Source organism: Saccoglossus kowalevskii, chromosome 6, assembly GCF_978046115.1.
Source record: "Saccoglossus kowalevskii chromosome 6, keSacKowa6.1, whole genome shotgun sequence".
Classification (NCBI taxonomy): domain Eukaryota; kingdom Metazoa; phylum Hemichordata; class Enteropneusta; family Harrimaniidae; genus Saccoglossus; species Saccoglossus kowalevskii.
Genome location: NC_140646.1, coordinates 18,185,861 through 18,206,642, shown reverse-complemented (window position 1 = coordinate 18,206,642; position 20,782 = coordinate 18,185,861). Strand labels below are relative to the sequence as shown.

General features: G+C 34.0%; 1 protein-coding gene across 1 annotated transcript in view; it reads right to left on the bottom strand.

The window, feature by feature from the left end:
* Nucleotides 1-639: 639 nt before the first annotated feature.
* Nucleotides 640-20,782, bottom strand: part of LOC102805932 (uncharacterized) — a 31,685-nt gene continuing 11,542 nt past the window's right edge. Inside the window, exons 3-13 of the mRNA XM_085500603.1 lie at nt 12,754-12,939; nt 12,478-12,662; nt 11,722-11,881; nt 10,995-11,112; nt 10,608-10,767; nt 8,432-8,576; nt 7,602-7,767; nt 6,851-7,071; nt 1,925-2,099; nt 1,287-1,335; nt 640-774 (exon numbers count right to left, since the gene is read on the bottom strand). Of these exons, the coding sequence (XP_085356729.1) occupies nt 640-774; nt 1,287-1,335; nt 1,925-2,099; nt 6,851-7,071; nt 7,602-7,767; nt 8,432-8,576; nt 10,608-10,767; nt 10,995-11,112; nt 11,722-11,881; nt 12,478-12,662; nt 12,754-12,939 (1,700 nt within the window). The remainder of the gene's footprint in view (nt 775-1,286; nt 1,336-1,924; nt 2,100-6,850; nt 7,072-7,601; nt 7,768-8,431; nt 8,577-10,607; nt 10,768-10,994; nt 11,113-11,721; nt 11,882-12,477; nt 12,663-12,753; nt 12,940-20,782) is intronic.

The window sequence follows — 20,782 nt, the reverse complement described above, 5'->3', positions numbered from 1 at the left end:
CTTTTACAACACATTTGCTCATTTTTTTCTATAAAAATGACTTAGGTCAAATATATTAGCAAACCCACTAACTTTCAAATGATTTTAATATCTTTTAAGGCTGTTTTTGAACATATGGCGCTCTTCTAAAATACGGGTCTTTCACTTGCATTTTATTATTTTTTTCTACTTTATAACTTCACGGTTAGATATGTCACCAACTTAGTTCAAATATACACGCAAATCTACCAACTTAATAGCTTACATCCATTATGTGTTGACCGCAAAAAAAAGTTGTACATTGAAAATACGTGCAAATTTTAAAACATTCTATAAACTTAAAATGTCGAAGTAATCAACACGACTTTCTACTATTAAACGTGTGACGTCACAACAATAAATATACAAAAAAAAAGCTTCATGTCTGTTTCATGTTTGTGACGAAAGCAAAAAAAAAGTATTTATAGAACACAAATTGGTTAATATAATATCTTTTTGACTTATTGTAATCGACTTATCATATTTTCTCTTCCTAACTCCTGACTTATCTACCATGATATGCACAAAGAAACATGTCTAAATGTTTTTAGACATGCGATGAAAATCATTCAACAAGAGCAAGTGTGTCCAAATATATGTCAATTCCATGGTTTTCAGATTCTAATAGAGGGTCAATTTCTCTAAGAAGTACAGCAGTGTCGTAGTGAATTGGTGAACTGCTGGAATAATAACCTCGTCTAAATCAGATCCTTCCACTAGCGGTCTATCCCAGTCAACACCATAGTTGTCACGATCCTGTGAAATGTGAGGAAAAAATGGGATACTCCATTAAGAATAGTACCACTTGCATTGGAATTTGAGAGTAGGCCACTGACCCATAACTGGTTTGGGATTTGATGCCTGTCTGTGAAAATTGGGTATGCATTCCACCCACTGATGAATAAGTGCAGCATATTGTTGATTCTCGAAATGAATATATAATGTAGGCAAAATAAATGGACTTCATTCCTTGGATCCAGCAATTGCTTCTCTTCCATGTAATGAGAAATGTTGTAAAAATGTACAGACATCCAAAATATAGATCTGCCCATAGCCGTTCTATTCGTTGGTTGTGCACACTTCTACCAGATATATGACTTCCTCTATTACAGCGTCCTTTCAGATGTGATAACATGTATCGGGCTACATCTACATTTTCTAGGCCCTTGTCTGATCTTACTCTTGACGGAAAGCCATATTGCTTTACAGCAGCAACAAATGATGAAAGGACAGTTTCAGTTCTGTTGTTGTCACTGCAAACAACATACATATTTTTTCCAGTGTAGCCATCTATGCCACCACGTTACCATCCTCCACCTAAAAACAATATAAATATTAAAGAATTATAAATCAAAATATTTTTTTCAGGTAGATTGTGAATTTATTTTGATAGCAATAAAGTGTATCTTTAAAACAAAACATTAAAACAAGTTGTGAATGACACCGTTTTACTGATTATGATATGCAGGTTGTCAGTAGTGTACTATTACCTACAGATGGACAATAACACAAAATAGATGCCATGCTATTCACCTTATTAGTTTATGATGTCCATCTATATATGCCACAAAGATAATAGTGACTTTACTTTATAAGGTCTTCTCTGAACAAGTCAAAACTCCAGGGCACGAGTGAGAACACCTCTTGCATCCATCCTACACATAGACTCTTTTATTCCCTTCTGTTGCACACGAAAATTTCAGGCTAGGAGAAATCCAGACATTCATCGGTAACCTCAGTTTGGAGAGTCAACCGTGATTTCTTTAATACTTTCATTCAACTCTTCATCAGTAAGCTCTGCAAACAAAACTTGTTAGCGAAATGTTATATTCACTTAATCTTCTAGTTACGGACCGTGTACTCACACACTGACAGCATACTGCTAGTCTGTCTAACACTGAATCACATGTTGACTAAAAAGCGAAGCTGTTCTTCAGGAATGTGGAAACTGGGTCCCCCTCTTCTGTTCTCTTGTTGACATAATGATGGTGAATACCCAACATTAACAGAAGAATAGTGTAATTCTTGAAACTCTCGACGTGCCTGTTGTACTAGTTCAACAACATTGTAAGAAACTAACCCTAAAATATAAAGCTGTTGCAGCAAATGTAATAAACGTTCACTTTTATGCTGTAGGAAATCAACATCTCCATATTTTCCTTCAATATAATTTAATAAAGTCTGGAGGGTTGAATGCACATAATCAAAAATTCAATTATTATCTGGTTCTGCCGTTTTGAAAAGTCAAGATCATATGCTTGTTTTACGTCACACAGAAACCATGCCCGGATGAGTCATGTCCAAGAACCAAGGACATATATTACCATATCTAAGAAAAAAATGAAACAAGATTGTTTTTTCCCCTTGTACAGCTAACTGTTTTATAGTCTACAATTAGTTTTGAAAATAAGTGTTAACATATGATTATCCAAAAGCACCTATGTACAAACTTAAAGTTTGATTGGTGAGTGGTTCTCAAGATATATATGGAACACTTATAAATTGTTTAATCTATGCAAATAAGGTAATAAACTAAATACATATAAAGCTTATCCCAGAGCACACATGTACATTGTTTCATTGAAACTTGATGGATGAGATTCTGGTGGAAAAGCTAAAATATGGATAATATTGTGCAAATTAGATAATACACACGAAACAGGGCAACAATTCCACTATCTCGATAATAATTTATAGTTCAGACTCAAGTGAAACTCAAAATTAGGTATGCAAATTTAAAGATACACTGGGCCATGTCACAGGCAAATAAATTGAATAGAATCCAACCAAGTGTTTAGTTTGAATTAATACAAATTAATACGTAGATGACAGGAGTGCAAGAAAATGTTTTGAAAAATAAAATATGATAAAAGATAAACATTTTTTTTTTTTAAATCCAAAATTTTTTTGCACAACATTATACCTGGAATATGTCTATAATAATAATCTCTTACAGCGCATGTATCCGCATATAAGCACGCACAATTTAAAATGGGAAGAGGAGGCGGTTAAAAGTCTGTAGATGTAACTTGTCACCAAATCATGCAAAAGTTTAGCGTGAAAACTCTACAATATAAATACCTGGTTCACACAGATTAGAAATACACCGTTGTGGGGCCAGTGAGAACACCAGTGTTCGCATTAGCCCTACGACGGCGTATTTCGTTTGCGATCACACGACATTAAAAACGTCGACCGGTAATTTTATAATAGGCTTGTGTAGTACGCCCTCTGTAGTTAGATCCGTGTTTTGAACATATCCGTACCCTACCGCTACGGTTATTATTGTCAATTACTTCCTTGGATTTTGACTTCAAGGATTTTACTTTTCGATGGCAATGTTCTGCAGGTCTATCTAACCCCAATTCCTTGTCTTTTTCTGCAATAATCCTGTAAACTTGGCTATCACGGGAGGTTCCGTGTTTCAATTTTAAAATATACTTTCCTCTTGACAAAATGTTACGTGCGAACCAGATAAAAAAAATAGATTCAAAGCTCTATATAGTTCTGAAAAAGAATACAGAACGGTGAAAAACCGTGGTCTAACACATGAAACGGTTCATTGAACTATTACCAGATACGATTGAGAACTGAGATTACTCACCCAGAGTCAGAGAAAGTTTCAACATGCTACATGTTATGTCACCGGGTTGTTGTTGCCTCAAATCAGTATACTCTGCTGTGCCCCCCTATATATGTCATCGTGTAACTTCCGAATATGCTTGAGTTTTATAATTTATGCTTTCGCATTAAGGTCACACGAGGGCGCACTAACAACCTATGTGTGTATTATTTACCTAAAAATCGAATATCCTTAACGAATGTCCTGACTTAAGAGCTCCGTAGAAAACTAGGGGCACTTTTATATAGAGTGATAAGGGTATGTGTAATTAGTAACTATCTCCGGATGTGAACGATCATATAGTCGTATTTTATGCCATTTTTACGCTATTTGTGACCGCGATTCTTACTGATAAAAGTTCAGTTTCAAATGTTCACATCACGTTCAAGTGTAATTCCTTTCCTACAGTACAACATAAAACGTATCGCCGACTTTAGGTCATATCTACTGTGGTCTTAGATTCAATAGTGCGCAATAATGTATATATGAACAACATTTAATATCTTGAACTTGCCTGGTAAATTCCAAGACGTGTTTATAATGTCAACAACGGCCTTGTAACGAGTGCGTTATATATCCATCCGCGTGTCAAATCTTTCATTTGAGATCGGCCGTCTTTAATAATCCAAGCATTATTTTATGAGCTGTTGCATGTATGATTAAGAGGCTATTTATCGCCAATAAAAAAATTACCACGTTATATCACAAATTCCGTAACTCTGTCCGACTTTACGTCATTTGTTTAATGTAGACGTTAAAGGGCGATAGTCGTCGTGCCACGCATGCGCAAGATATATGGGTCTCATATAAACAAAGATGGCGACTTTGACTGTTGCGCAGATCACGTAATTTTTTAGATGATTAGAAAGTGTCGAAGAATTCACCGGCGGTAATTAGTGCAAGTCGCACCCAGGTCAATCTCATACTTGCGATTTCCATTATAAAAGCGCATTGATTGCGGGAAAATCAATGTTTATAAACATAACTGTCGCTCATGCGCAGCGCGACGATTGCCGCCCTTTAAGTTATGGGCGTCAATTCAGTGTAATATTTAGCGGTGGGTGCCACATGTGGCGAGTCTGTACATCACTTCAAGGTTGGTTGGTTGATTAGTTAGGTAGTTGGTTGGTTGAGGTATATCGAACGATCTTACATTTATTGATTTGAGTGTATATAATTCGTCATTCTGGGCTGTACTTTATGGCTTTTATGAAATCTCGCGTATAGCTGTTCGAGCATGTAATTTAACTCTTCATTATCAGTTGAAATCCTTACTTTTGTCGACGCATTCTTCTGATATTTATCCATTAGATAAATTTACTTGCGACAACTCACTTTACCCGAGCTTCTTCAACAGATCAAATGTAACTTGGGTTATATACAGATAAGAATTAATACATTCAGCTCCGCGGAACCTAAATATATTCGTATATATAATAATATATCTGTTTAATTCTTTTAAATGATCCCTTTCATTAGTAAATAGCACCCTCACTTAACAATAATTAGAATGAGTGATTGGTCAAAAATTTGATGAATCAGGTGCATTTATTGGCTAAGCTGGTGTACATAGATGCAAATGAGTATAGAAACCATTAATGCTGTAGGGTGTATTGGGAGAGGTGGGGAATTTTATGTTTGCAATGACTGTTTGTAACGTGCTATCTTATTGCTTTCAGAATGCAGCCTGATATTTGTTGCTTTCTTGAATGTAACTACAATTTTGGTGGTGGGTGGAAGATGTGTTTATTGGTTGTTGGGTCATTGTTTAGACACCCTGCAGCTTGAAATTTGATATGGCAGTGTCTTCTGAAAACATGGCATCAAAACGACTTCTGTTTATTTATTTACTGTTGTAGATCCTGGGAACTAACCACTGAATATGATATCGGGAATGAATAGTATTCTGAACAAGCTTTATTAATTATTGCTGACAATATTCCAATATGAATTGGAAGCAAACTGTGACACTAAATCTAGTCGTTGTATTGTTATGCTTCTAAAATACATTTATAAAATGTCTTGAAACAGATACAAATATAAGAATATGGATTGTAAAATATTAAGGTGAAATAGTGTCCAACAAATTAACTTGTATATGGTGAATTTATTCTAAAGAATTCAGTGAAAATATTATAAAATAAAATAAATTAAATAGAAATATTATGTGTATTTTTGTATGTGAAAACTTGGCTGGCCCTCTCAAAAATATAAAGATGTGAAGTCTGCAGTTCTTTGTTGTTTTTTTTATTTTTTTTTAATTTGTAAAAAAAATGGTATTTTAAAGACTGTAAACAATAAAACACTCACAGTGCGAGGCTAGTTCACCAACATGTCTCTTCTCTCGCTTGAGTGTGAAATATATAGATACACCGTAGATCATACACAAGGTACCCTAGTTATACTATACTGTGACTAATTATAGATTTGCATATTATTTTAAAATGATATCTATTGATCAATAAAAACAATGCAATGATTTTAACGCGAAGTGTTATTTAAACGTTGTTATATTGGTCACCTCTTAGAACGGAATTTAACGAACAAAAGGTGCTGTCGGTTCGAATTATATAATACTGATAGTCCATTTAAGGTTGTTCGTACAAAATAAGAGTTGAGTATTATGATAAAGCAAGATTTGATAAGTCTGATAAAGCACATACACGCAAACAGTGTTAGTTTTAATTGTGATATTAGATGGCATCTGCTATAAATGGCGTTGCCATGGATATTAGGCGGCTTCATCATAATGGCATTTGGTCGGTCACAACAAGATGCAGCAAGCCTTTAAATAATAGAGAATAAGACAAAAAAAATGAGTTACAATCTAGTAGGATTGCGATTACTTCAGAACCATATACATCTCACATCAAGCGAAATGTGTCTAGATTTATTGGTATATACGGTGATAATATTGACAGTAAGTGTAAATGTTTTCACATGTACATAGAACACGTTGGTATGCCAGTGACTCACAACGCACCTTGATCATACCACGGTGATTGCTGAATATTTGCGTTTCAAGCCGCGCTTTCATATTGACACAAAGTATCGGTGGCCCGTCCCATCAACACTGACCTGATACGTATCGCGCAAGACGTACCGGTAGTTAGTTCGATTTAATTATGTATGACACTATGTATTATAAACGTGCATTGGCACGTGCTAACTGCGCACAACGTTGCATACTTGTTCAGAAATAGCGTATACCTAACGATATGGCATAAAAAGTGCGAGTACCTGCGACGGCAGACTGCATTCCTGCATTGTAATCCAACGTGACCTCATTCTTGAAGTAATCAGGTCTGATATCTTCGTAATCGTCGTTTTCGTCGGGTCCCCCTACCAAAGCACCATACAATATCTGGGGATTTGGATCCGGACTGCGGAAATCGTCCCATGTACAGAGTTCTGGCAAATCGGGACAAGAGCTGTGGATACAATCTCATTAGTATGATTGAACTAGCCTATCATATTTAAATTAAAAAAAATAACGGCATGATAATTGTTTAACGTTGCTTCTCAGCCTGTATGATATGCAGAAAGCGATTCACTGACCCTTGTAAGCACCATATGAGATTTACATTCTATATACTTCATGGAAAATGTTATCCAACAGAATTCTTAAATAGAATTCAAAATCTGAATTCGATAGTCTTGAGTGAATTATGTTTAATTAGGCGATTAGACACCATGACTTTCAACACTGGTTAGCTTCATTTTTTCTAATAATTCAGGATTTGTTTCAAAACCAACTGATTTTTATCAACTTTCATGGTGATCACAATAATAAATGCGCATACTACACAGTTTGAATGCGACTTTAAATTGAGTGGAGCTTCGGTAATTTGAATACATTACAACCATACAACTTATACAATATATCGATTCTTGGCATATATATTTCAGTCATATCGGTATGTTTGCTTGAATGCGAATGAATGACTAGAATTACACCCACCTACTTCGATGGTGAGGATAAACTGGGGGATTCTCCCCAAATCCACACACGAAACTACGTCCCGTGTCTCCCAGTATATAGCCAAGTTGATCTTTTGCAAACTGTCGGTACGGTGTGGGGTTTATCCCATTTTCGGCTGCGACCAATGCAAGGAACGCAGTAGACGCTGAAGGCGATAAAACAAATCGGGCATTATAATTTGTAAAAAAAAAAAACGGGAATCATAGGGAAATCTGCACGGGGACCCGACATTGCACCAGGATTGACCAAGCCGGCAATTCATCACAAATACCCAACGCGTACACTTATAATAAACACAAATAATGAAATAACGTTTTAGGCTGTGGACGAGAAAATGTCTCGTTTGATATGACCAAGTTCACATTACACGATAACAGGTCCCTTGCCTTGTCCTTAGGTTTTCCGACAAATTTAAATTTTAGAAAATATATTTGTGTAAAAGGTAAGCTACTATATATGGACAAGGTAAAGTCTATCTTAGTGGGAAAATGTATTCTAAAATATCGATAGACAGTAAAGGAAGTTTTGTTTCTAAACTGTATTTTAAATGCAAAAACAAGAAAAATACGATTCAACTGGTGATTGAATAATCAAGTATATTATTTCCTCGCGAAAACCTTAAAAAGGTAGTTTACCCTTCCTACGCATTATTCACTAGTGTTAGACGAATGAGGTATCCCGGAGTTTGGAATTGTCGGGAATGGGAGAAGTGCCTTGATTTACCTTACCCTTCATAGCATTGAACCAATCGCTTGTTTCAAATTTCAAACTCATCATATAATTATGTTTATCTTTAAGTGTAAACTTACAAGAGTATCTAAGCGACCCCCAATAATGTCGAAACGCCAGTCCTTTAGGTGTATATAGTATAGAGTTACCAGGCAACCACACGTCTATATAACGCTCTATTTTTGTCTGATACGTCGCGTCACCAATCAAGTTGTACAAAAGTACCTGAAATGGAAGAGATGCATATTCCAGAATTACAATGACAACCCGGAATAAAGCTGAAAGGACTGGGTCGAACCTAGAGTGTAGGGTTGACCCGCCAAATGGCGCTGTGGCCTCCCTCCTGTTTCAGAGTAACACATCATGAGCCGCTCACTGTACGATTACGTCGTCCTAACAAATTGATACAAATTCTAAACACTCAAACACAAGCCGGCGTTTCGTTAGCCACGACTTGTGCATCACGATATGGTGTACGATTCAGGCGTTTTGAACAATAGTGCTTCGTGTCGCTGAATAAGCTATAGTTAGTGGACGACAACACAAATTGTGAATTGGTATAGTATTGGAATGACCTACGTGCGTATCAAACACTAAACAAGATCCGCACAGGAGATGGTCTGGTAATTGAAGCAATGCAACGTAAGTCTATGACAAACTAATTTTCTCGTAAAATCATTTGGTCGACGGTGAATGCAAATATACGACACGGCGCAGCTTCAGTCGGCTATAACAAGCCGCCAACGGCAAATATCGAAGATCATTATAAATGTGACGTCACTGAACCTGTGTAAGTACCTCTTGTTTTACTCTCGACAGAAGAAAATAATTTATGAGCTACACATAGTATTGACATATGGAGAGTTGTGTGAATTTGTAATACAGAATTAAACATGTATTTGTACTTATTCTTTCCACACTCCAGTCATCCACCCTCATCATGATAAGAAGAGCAGTGTCAGTACACACGAATTTGTGCAAATTATAATCAATGAAAACACATTATAATCGCATTTATATTATCAGCAAACCTAATTCCTAATTTTCGAGTTGTTAGTTTTCTACGGAATTCCGCTAGAGGGCGCATCCAAAATACCCGGATGACGAGCCTGAGTGGGATTGTTTTTATTGTTCTTAAATCAATAGATTGGAAAAGCAAAAAAGTTCCAGAACTCCGCAAATTTCTTCAGGATCGTGGTATAACTTGCAGCAATGTTCGTAAAGCTAAACTTTTTGAACTTGTTGAGTTAGCAAACGAGTTAAATGTTCGCCAAGAGTCTGTACTGTAAAACACAGTGAGTCGACGATAACTCTGGTAGATCCGTGTAACGTAAAAACTTGGAAAAAAAAACCTTCATACTTTGCCTTTGTTTGAAATAGCTGATATGTTCGCATATTTGTTGCATCGAAGTGTCTGGTCAACAGCCAGACTGAAAGAATGTCGACTTGATATAGTAATGGTTATTTACGTTCCGTAAAGCTTCATCATGTGCAGAATACAGAATTTATTTTCATTATGGCAGAGTGTATTCGGCAATGATCCATGAAGGAAAATCCTTACAAGCCATGGTTTATTATTAAATCAAACTCTAAAATAGTTTCTGGTGTTTGTAACTGTGTAGTGTAAGTTTCATTTAATATGATTCACCAAGCGATCAGCGGATGCAGTTATCATAAATGGACACACGTTTTTTTCCTTCCGTAGTTATTTCAACTTCAACTTCGAAACAAATGCCATCATAAGGATTCTGAACAAGAAGATCAATGTGGGAATCGGCAATGAGCGAATTTTCCATAAAATCTGGCTCAATGTTTTCGTTTGCGCTCGTCTCGGGAAGCTGACAGAGTCTTCGTTTTTCAATCGATGTATAACTGCGGTTCAAAGACGAGTGTCTCTAGTTATTGAACTAAAAAAATACTGGCGCAGGATAGAAAATGCCGTGAACAAATCCAGGAATATAGTTTGGCGTACACTCAGGTTCCCCACGACGCATTCGAATCCACTGGCGTTAAGTATATTGCTTACAGCAGACGCCGCTCAAATTTCAACCCCACCACGAACGTTGAGTGGACTGTCATCCGGGTACTTTGAGAACGCCCTCTATCGAATTTCGTGAGAAAAATAGTAACTCGGAAATTAGGAATTTGTGTTCGAAGTGTGCGTTGTCGACAGAGGGCGCTAGGTGTATGAAGGTCGTACTGTGCAGAGAGATCGACAAGGGAAAGAATATAACGACAACTAAAAATCGAACATACATGTACACCTGCGTCCACCTGCGACCATCCAAACGCCCATGAACGTCCTTTTCTCATGGTGGGTAGCATACTCTCCGTTTTATTGAGATATTCTTCCTCGTAAGTTGCCTTATACAACCAAATAGCCGCCCATGCTATCTCGTCCTCGTATTGGGTCCCTCTACAATAGACAGGTGGTAAATTACTTACGTGACAATATAGTATTATTCACGTGAACATGTGACTGTTTGGTAATTGTCAAACTTTTAAAATGTAATAAAATCACTAATCAAAAGACTTTGAAGCTTTGTGAACTATTGCACATTTCCATAAATATTACACAAAATATAACTAGTATACAAGGTTTCGTTCGATAATATGTGATATTGTTGGCTTAGTATGACTTACGAAATATAGATGGCTTGACTAATGTCAGGGAAAGATTCTGCGTACAATCCACGGTATTTGTCAGCAAAGTGTAATAATTGTTTGGAATGATTCAGCAGTTGATTGGCATAAACTGGATCTGCATTACAGAAAACAAAATATTCAGTCGGACAATTACAATGCTCCATTCAAGAATTACAGACTGTAGTTTCACCATATGCAGCAAAATAAAAACAAAAAGAATAGTTTAATTGGACATACAAGGGCGCTGAGAGTAATGATTTGGCGTCATCGTGAAATCGTCATCGTCTTTACTGTTGTTGCTTTTGCAATAATTTTGAAATAAAATCATATTAAACTTCTATTAAAAACAAAATAGAATCCTAACAATGAACTGACTTGTTAAATGTTTTGACAATTCTCGCCAGGAGAGTACGACACGCCTTAAAGAGCGGTGTTCCTCGCGTTGCGTTCTGTTCGATAAGAGACTCGTAGTAACGTATACAACGCATGTAAAACATATTGTTTGTTAATACGAAATTCGAACACGCGCTGTGCGACGGCAACCGCCCTTTAAATTTAGTGACGCTATGAAAAGTTTATGTAAAAACGTAACGGTTTATACCTGTCCAGTATATGATGTTCTTTGCACTTTAATCATTATGATCTCTTCTTCATTTACAAGCATTAATCCGATGGACAATAAAACAATCTAATTTACTAGATAAATAGTTCAGTAAAATATTACCTAAATCTGCGAACATGATCGACGCGGCAGACAATGCAGCTGATACCGCGCCAGCGACGTCACTTCCAGGGGCGTCCGTGGTGACTTTGAATGCAGTCCTGTTCATTGTCATTTCCTCTGGGCGACCCCAAAAATCATGATCAACCTGTTTCTCTGCGATCTGATTGTTGAACAAGTAACAAATTATTACGTTTCTTCGATTTCTGTTAAAGCGGGGGTGGGGTGGGGGGGGGTGGTTGGTGTCGTCACCTGTGCACGCATGGGAATTGAGCCCTAAACGACGATAACAACACACGCTAAGTACGCAAAGGCTCATGGGTAGACTTTTGTTTGTAAACAATGATGACGCATGCGTAGGTGACGACCCCCCCCCGCTTTAATAGTAAAAATCTTAAATCGATGTCCGTGAAGTACAGTGTTTTTAACGGAAACTATATTCGTTACGAAACCAGTCTAATGAGGAAATGTTGTCAACAGAAATAGGTGATGCACATATGTCAATAATTCCCCAGGATGCTAACAATAAGCCATCAAATGCACATTATCATCAAGTTGTTTTATTTATCGAGGCGTACGTATTTACCATGATCACTAAATTCGATTGGCCAGAAAACTATAGATGCACATGTTCATTTAACGCTGCCATGCTGGAACTCAAACACATTCGATGTGACTACACATTTATGTTGTATTCATATTAAATAGAAAAAAAACAAACTTGTGACCGTTGATGGCAGTATAAGAACCGAACCACACCTGTACATATAATTCATTTGGCGCTGTGTGTGCTTTCAGTAGAAAGTCTGTCCCCCATCGGATGCAGTCCAACATATTCTGTATTTCACCGGCTTCTTCGTATGCATCCTTGAATTCCAGATATCCCCATGCGAGCATCGCGACACTGAACGCCATCGGGTAGGTTGACTTAATGTGATCACCGGCTGCGAATATGAATGATTGACGAATATAATTGAAAACGTAGTATTAAGTGTATTAGAATGCTTCGATAGAAAGATCTACATCACCACCCACCATCATACCAGCCACCCGTTAAATCTTCACCGTTAAGTCCCTTGTCATCTAAAGCGGAATCTCCTCGATAGGGTATTCTGTTGGTTGGTGGTAATACACCTGATCGCTGAGCTTCGTAGAAGAGTATAGACTTATAAAGAACATCTGAATAGTCATATAAAGTTGGCTGAGCGGCTGTACTGGCAGCTGAAGCGTAAATACAGAAGCACAATTTGATTGGTCGAAAAAAAACATGTTGTTTTTTTTTGATAACCAAATGTGCTATTTAATATAATATTAATGTGTCCCAGCCTGGTAAAATGAATTTAAGACATTTCCAAGGTTATAAAATATCCAGAGATATCAATCATGTGTCTATAAAATATCAAGAGATATCAATCACGTGTCCATAAAATATCCAGAGATATCAATCATGTGTCCATAAAATATCCAGAGATATCAATCATGTGTCCATAAAATATCTAGAGATATCATTCATGCGTCCATAAAATATCTAGAGATATCATTCATGTGTCCATAAAATATCTAGAGATATCAATCATGTGTCCATAAAATATCCAGAGATATCATTCATGTGTCCATAAAATATCTAGAGATATCATTCATGTGTGCATAAAATATCTAGAGATATCATTCATGTGTCCATAAAATATCCAGAGATATCAATCATGTGTCCATAAAATATCTAGAGATATCATTAATGTGTCCATAAAATATCTACAGATATCATTCATTTGTCCATAAAATATCCAGAGATATAATTCATGTGTCCATAAAATATCTAAAGATATCATTCATGTGTCCATAAAATATCTAGAGATATCATTCATGTGTTCCAAAAATATCTAGAGATATCATTCATGTGTCCATAAAATATCCAAAGATATCATTCATGTGTCCATAAAATATCTAGAGATATCATTCCTGTGTCCATAAAATATCTAGAGATATCATTCATGTGTCTATAAAATATCCAGCGATACCATTCATGTGTCCATAAAATATCCAGAGATATCATTCATGTGTCCATAAAATATCTACAAATATCATTCATGTGTCCATAAAATATCTAGATATATCATTCATGTGTCCATAAAATATCTAGAGATATCATTCATGTGTCCATAAAATATCTAGAGATATCATTCATGTGTCCATAAAATATCTAGAGATATCAATCATGTGTCCATAAAATATCCAGAGATATCATTCATGTGTCCATAAAATATGCAGAGATACCATCCATGTGTCCATAAAATATCCAGAGATATCAATCATGTGTCCATAAAATATCTAGAGATATCATTCATGCGTCCATAAAATATCTAGAGATATCATTCATGTGTCCATAAAATATCTAGAGATATCAATCATGTGTCCATAAAATATCCAGAGATATCATTCATGTGTCCATAAAATATCTAGAGATATCATTCATGTGTCCATAAAATATCTAGAGATATCATTCATGTGTCCATAAAATATCCAGAGATATCAATCATGTGTCCATAAAATATCTAGAGATATCATTAATGTGTCCATAAAATATCTACAGATATCATTCATTTGTCCATAAAATATCCAGAGATATAATTCATGTGTCCATAAAATATCTAGAGATATCATTCATGTGTCCATAAAATATCTAGAGATATCATTCATGTGTTCCTAAAATATCTAGAGATATCATTCATGTGTCCATAAAATATCCAAAGATATCATTCATGTGTCCATAAAATATCTAGAGATATCATTCCTGTGTCCATAAAATATCTAGAGATATCATTCATGTGTCTATAAAATATCCAGCGATACCATTCATGTGTCCATAAAATATCCAGAGATATCATTCATGTGTCCATAAAATATCTAGATATCATTCATGTGTCCATAAAATATCTAGAGATATCATTCATGTGTCCATAAAATATCTAGAGATATCATTCATGTGTCCATAAAATATCCAGAGATATCATTCATGTGTCCATAAAATATCTAGAGATATCCTTCATGTGTCCATAAAATATCCAGAGATATCATTCATGTGTCTATAAAATATCTAGAGATATCATTCATGTGTCCATAAAATATCCAGAGATATCAATCATGTGTCCATAAAATATCTAGATATCATTCATGTGTCCATAAAATATCTAGAGATATCATTCATGTGTCCATAAAATATCTAGAGATATCATTCATGTGTCCATAAAATATCCAGAGATATCATTCATGTGTCCATAAAATATCTAGAGATATCATTCATGTGTCCATAAAATATCCAGAGATATCATTCATGTGTCCATAAAATATCTAGAGATATCATTCATGTGTCCATAAAATATCTAGAGATATCATTCATGTGTCCATAAAATATCTAGAGATATCAATTATGTGTCCATAAAATATCTAGAGATATCATTTATGTGTCCATAAAATATCCAGAGATATCATTCATGTGTCCATAAAATATCCAGAGATATCATTCATGTGTCCATAAAATATCCAGAGATATCATTCATATGTCCATAAAATATCCAGAGATATCATTCATGTGTCCATAAAATATCTAGAGATATCATTCACGTGTCCATAAAATATCTAGAAATATCATTCATGTGTCCATAAAATATCTAGAGATTTCATTAATGTGTCCATAAAATATCTACAGATATCATTCATGTGTCCATAAAATATCCAGAGATATCATTCATGTGTCCATAAAATGACCAGAGATATAATTCATGTGTCCATAAAATATCTAGAGATATCATTTATGTGTCCATAAAATATCTAGAGATATCATTCATGTGTCCATAAAATATCTAGAGATATCATTCATGTGTCCATAAAATATCCAGAGATATCATTCATGTGTCCATAAAATATATAGAGATATCATTCATGTGTCCATAAAATATCCAGAGATATCATTCATGTGTCCATAAAATATCTAGAGATATCATTCATGTGTCCATAAAATACGTAGAGATATCATTCATGTGTCCATAAAATATCCAGAGATATCATTCATGTGTCCATAAAATATCTAGAGATATCATTCATGTGTCCATAAAATATCTAGAGATATCATTCATGTGTCCATAAAATATCCAAAGATATCATTCATGTGTCCATAAAATATCTAGATATCATTCATGTGTCCATAAAATATCCAGAGATATCATTCATGTGTCCATAAAATATCCAGAGATATCAATCATGTGTCCATAAAATATCCAGAGATATCATTCATGTGTCCATAAAATATCCAGAGATATCAATCATGTGTCCATAAAATATCCAGAGATATCAATCATGTGTCCATAAAATATCTAGAGATATCAATCATGTGTCCATAAAATATCCAGAGATATCATTCATGTGTCCATAAAATATCCAGATATCATTCATGTGTCCATAAAATATCCAGAGATATCAATCATGTGTCCATAAAATATCTCGAGATAGCATTCATGTGTCCATAAAATATCCAGAGATATCATTCATGTGCCCATAAAATATCTAGAGATATCAATTATGTGTCCATAAAATATCTAGAGATATCATTCATGTGTCCATAAAATATCCAGAGATATCATTCATGTGTTCATAAAATATCCAGAGATATCATTCATGTGTCCATAAAATATCCAGAGATATCATTCATGTGTCCATAAAATATCTAGAGATATCATTCATGTGTCCATAAAATATCCAGAGATATCATTCATGTGTCCATAAAATATCTAGAGATATCATTCATGTGTCCAAAAAATATCCAGAGATATCATTCATGTGTCCATAAAATATCTACAGATATCATTCATGTGTCCATAAAATATCCAGAGATATCATTCATGTGTCCATAAAATGTCCAGAGATATCATTTATGTGTCCATAAAATATCTAGAGATATCATTCATGTGTCCATAAAATATCTAGAGATATCATTCATGTGTCCATAAAATATCCAGAGATATCATTCATGTGTCCATAAAATATCCAGAGATATCAATCATGTGTCCATAAAATATCTAGAGATATCATTCATGTGTCCATAAAATATCCAGAGATATCAATCATGTGTCCATAAAATATCCAGAGATATCATTCATGTGTCCATAAAATATCTGGAGATATCATTCATGTGTCTATAAAATATCTACAAATATCATTCATGTGTCCATAAAATATCTAGATATATCATTCATGTGTCCATAAAATATCTAGAGATATCATTCATGTGTCCATAAAATATCCAGAGATATCATTCATGTGTCCATAAAATATCTAGAGATATCATTCATGTGTCCATAAAATATCCAGAGATATCAATCATGTGTCCATAAAATATCCAGAGATATCAATCATGTGTCCATAAAATATCTAGATATCATTCATGTGTCCATAAAATATCTAGAGATATCATTCATGTGTCCATAAAATATCTAGAGATATCATTCATGTGTCCATAAAATATCTAGAGATATCATTCATGTGTCCATAAAATATCTAGAGATATCATTCATGTGTCCATAAAATATCCAGAGATATCATTCACGTGTCCATAAAATATCTAGAGATATCATTCATGTGTCCATAAAATATCTAGAGATATCATTCATGTGTCCATAAAATATCTAGAGATATCAATTATGTGTCCATAAAATATCTAGAGATATCATTCATGTGTCCATAAAATATCCAAAGATATCATTCATGTGTCCATAAAATATCCAGAGATATCATTCATGTGTCCATAAAATATCCAGAGATATCATTCATGTGTCCATAAAATATCCAAAGATATCATTCATGTGTCCATAAATTATCTAGAGATATCATTCATGTGTCCATAAAATATCCAGAGATATCATTCATGTGTCCATAAAATATCCAGAGATATCAATCATGTGTCCATAAAATATCCAGAGACATCAATCATGTGTCCATAAAATATCCAGAGATATCATTCATGTGTCCATAAAATATCCAGATATCATTCATGTGTCCATAAGATATCCAGAGATATCAATCATGTGTCCATAAAATATCTAGAGATAGCATTCATGTGTCCATAAAATATCCAGAGATATCATTCATGTGTCCATAAAATATCCAGAGATATCATTCATGTGTCCATAAAATATCTAGAGATATCATTCACGTGTCCATAAAATATCTAGAGACATCATTCATGTGTCCATAAAATATCTAGAGATATCATTCATGTGTCCATAAAATATCAAGAGTTATCATTCATGTGTCCATAAAATATCTAGAGATATCATTCATGTGTCCTTAAAATATCAAGAGATATCATTCATGTGTCCATAAAATATCCAAAGATATCATTCATGTGTCCATAAAATATCCAGAGATATCATTCATGTGTCCATAAAATATCTAGAGATATCATTCATGTGTCCATAAAATATCTAGAGATATCATTCATGTGTCCATAAAATATCTAGAGATATCATTCATGTGTCCATAAAATATCCAAAGATATCATTCATGTGTCCATAAAATATCCAGAGATATCATTCATGTGTCCATAAAATATCTAGAGATATCATTCATGTGTCCATAAAATATCCAGAGATATCATTCATGTGTCCATAAAATATCCAGAGATATCATTCATGTGTCCATAAAATATCCAGAGATATCATTCATGTGTCCATAAATTATCTAGAGATATCATTCATGTGTCCATAAAATATCCAGAGATATCATTCATGTGTTCATAAAATATCCAGAGATATCATTCATGTGTCCATAAAATATCCAGAGATATCATTCATGTGTCCATAAAATATCTAGAGATATCATTCATGTGTCCATAAAATATCCAAAGATATCATTCATGTGTCCATAAAATATCCAGAGATATCATTCATGTGTCCATAAATTATCTAGAGATATCATTCATGTGTTCATAAAATATCTAGATATCATTCATGTGTCCATAAAATATCCAGAGATATCATTCATGTGTCCATAAAATATCCAGAGATATCATTCATGTGTCCATAAAATATCCAGAGATATCATTCATGTGTCCATAAAATATCCAGAGATATCATTCATGTGTCCATAAAATATCCAGAGATATCATTCATGTGTCCATAAAATATCTAGATATCGTTCATGTGTCCATAAAATATCAAGAGTTATCATTCATGTGTCCATAAAATATCTAGAGATATCATTCATGTGTCCTTAAAATATCCAGAGATATCATTCATGTGTCCATAAAATATCCAAAGATATCATTCATGTGTCCATAAAATATCCAGAGATATCATTCATGTGTCCATAAAATATCTAGAGATATCATTCATGTGTCCATAAAATATCCAGAGATATCATTCATGTGTCCATAAAATATCCAGAGATATCATTCATGTGTCCATAAAATATCCAGAGATATCATTCATGTGTCCATAAATTATCTAGAGATATCATTCATGTGTCCATAAAATATCCAGAGATATCATTCATGTGTTCATAAAATATCCAGAGATATCATTCATGTGTCCATAAAATATCCAGAGATATCATTCATGTGTCCATAAAATATCTAGAGATATCATTCATGTGTCCATAAAATATCCAAAGATATCATTCATGTGTCCATAAAATATCCAGAGATATCATTCATGTGTCCATAAATTATCTAGAGATATCATTCATGTGTTCATAAAATATCTAGATATCATTCATGTGTCCATAAAATATCCAGAGATATCATTCATGTGTCCATAAAATATCTAGAGATATCATTCATGTGTCCATAAAATATCTAGAGATATCATTCATGTGTTCATAAAATATACAGAGATATCATTCATGTGTCCATAAAATATCTAGAGATATCATTCATGTGTCCATAAATTATCCAGAGATATCATTCATGTGTCCGTAAAATATCTAGAGATATCATTCATGTGTCCATAAAATATCTAGAGATATCATTCATGTGTCCATAAATTATCTAGAGATATCATTCTTGTGTCCATAAATTATCTAGAGATATCATTCATGTGTCCATAAATATTCTAGAGATATCATTCATGTGTCCATAAATTATCTAGATATTAATCATGTGTCCATAAATTATCTAGAGATATCATTCATGTGTCCATAAATTATCTAGAGATATCATTCATGTGTGCATAAATTATCTAGAGATATCATTCATGTGTCCATAAAATATCTAGAGATATCAATCATGTGTCCATAAATTATCTAGAGATATCATTCATGTGTCCATAAATTATCTAGAGATATCATTCATGTGTCCATAAAATATCTAGAGATATCATTCATGTGTCCATAAAATATCTAGAGATATCATTCATGTGTCCATAAAATATCCAGAGATATCATTCATGTGTCCATAAAATATCTAGAGATATCATTCATGTGTCCATAAATTATCTAGAGATATCATTCATGTGTCCATAAAATATCCAGAGATATAATTCATGTGTCCATAAAATATCTAGAGATATCATTCACGTGTCCATAAAATATCTAGAGACATCATTCATGTGTCCATAAAATATCTAGAGATATCATTCATGTGTCCATAAAATATCAAGAGTTATCATTCATGTGTCCATAAAATATCTAGAGATATCATTCATGTGTCCTTAAAATATCAAGAGATATCATTCATGTGTCCATAAAATATCCAAAGATATCATTCATGTGTCCATAAAATATCCAGAGATATCATTCATGTGTCCATAAAATATCTAGAGATATCATTCATGTGTCCATAAAATATCTAGAGATATCATTCATGTGTCCATAAAATATCTAGAGATATCATTCATGTGTCCATAAAATATCCAGAGATATCATTCACGTGTCCATAAAATAACTAGAGATATCATTCATGTGTCCATAAATTATCTAGAGATATCATTCATGTGTCCATAAAATATCCAGAGATATCATTCATGTGTTCATAAAATATCCAGAGATATCATTCATGTGTCCATAAAATATCCAG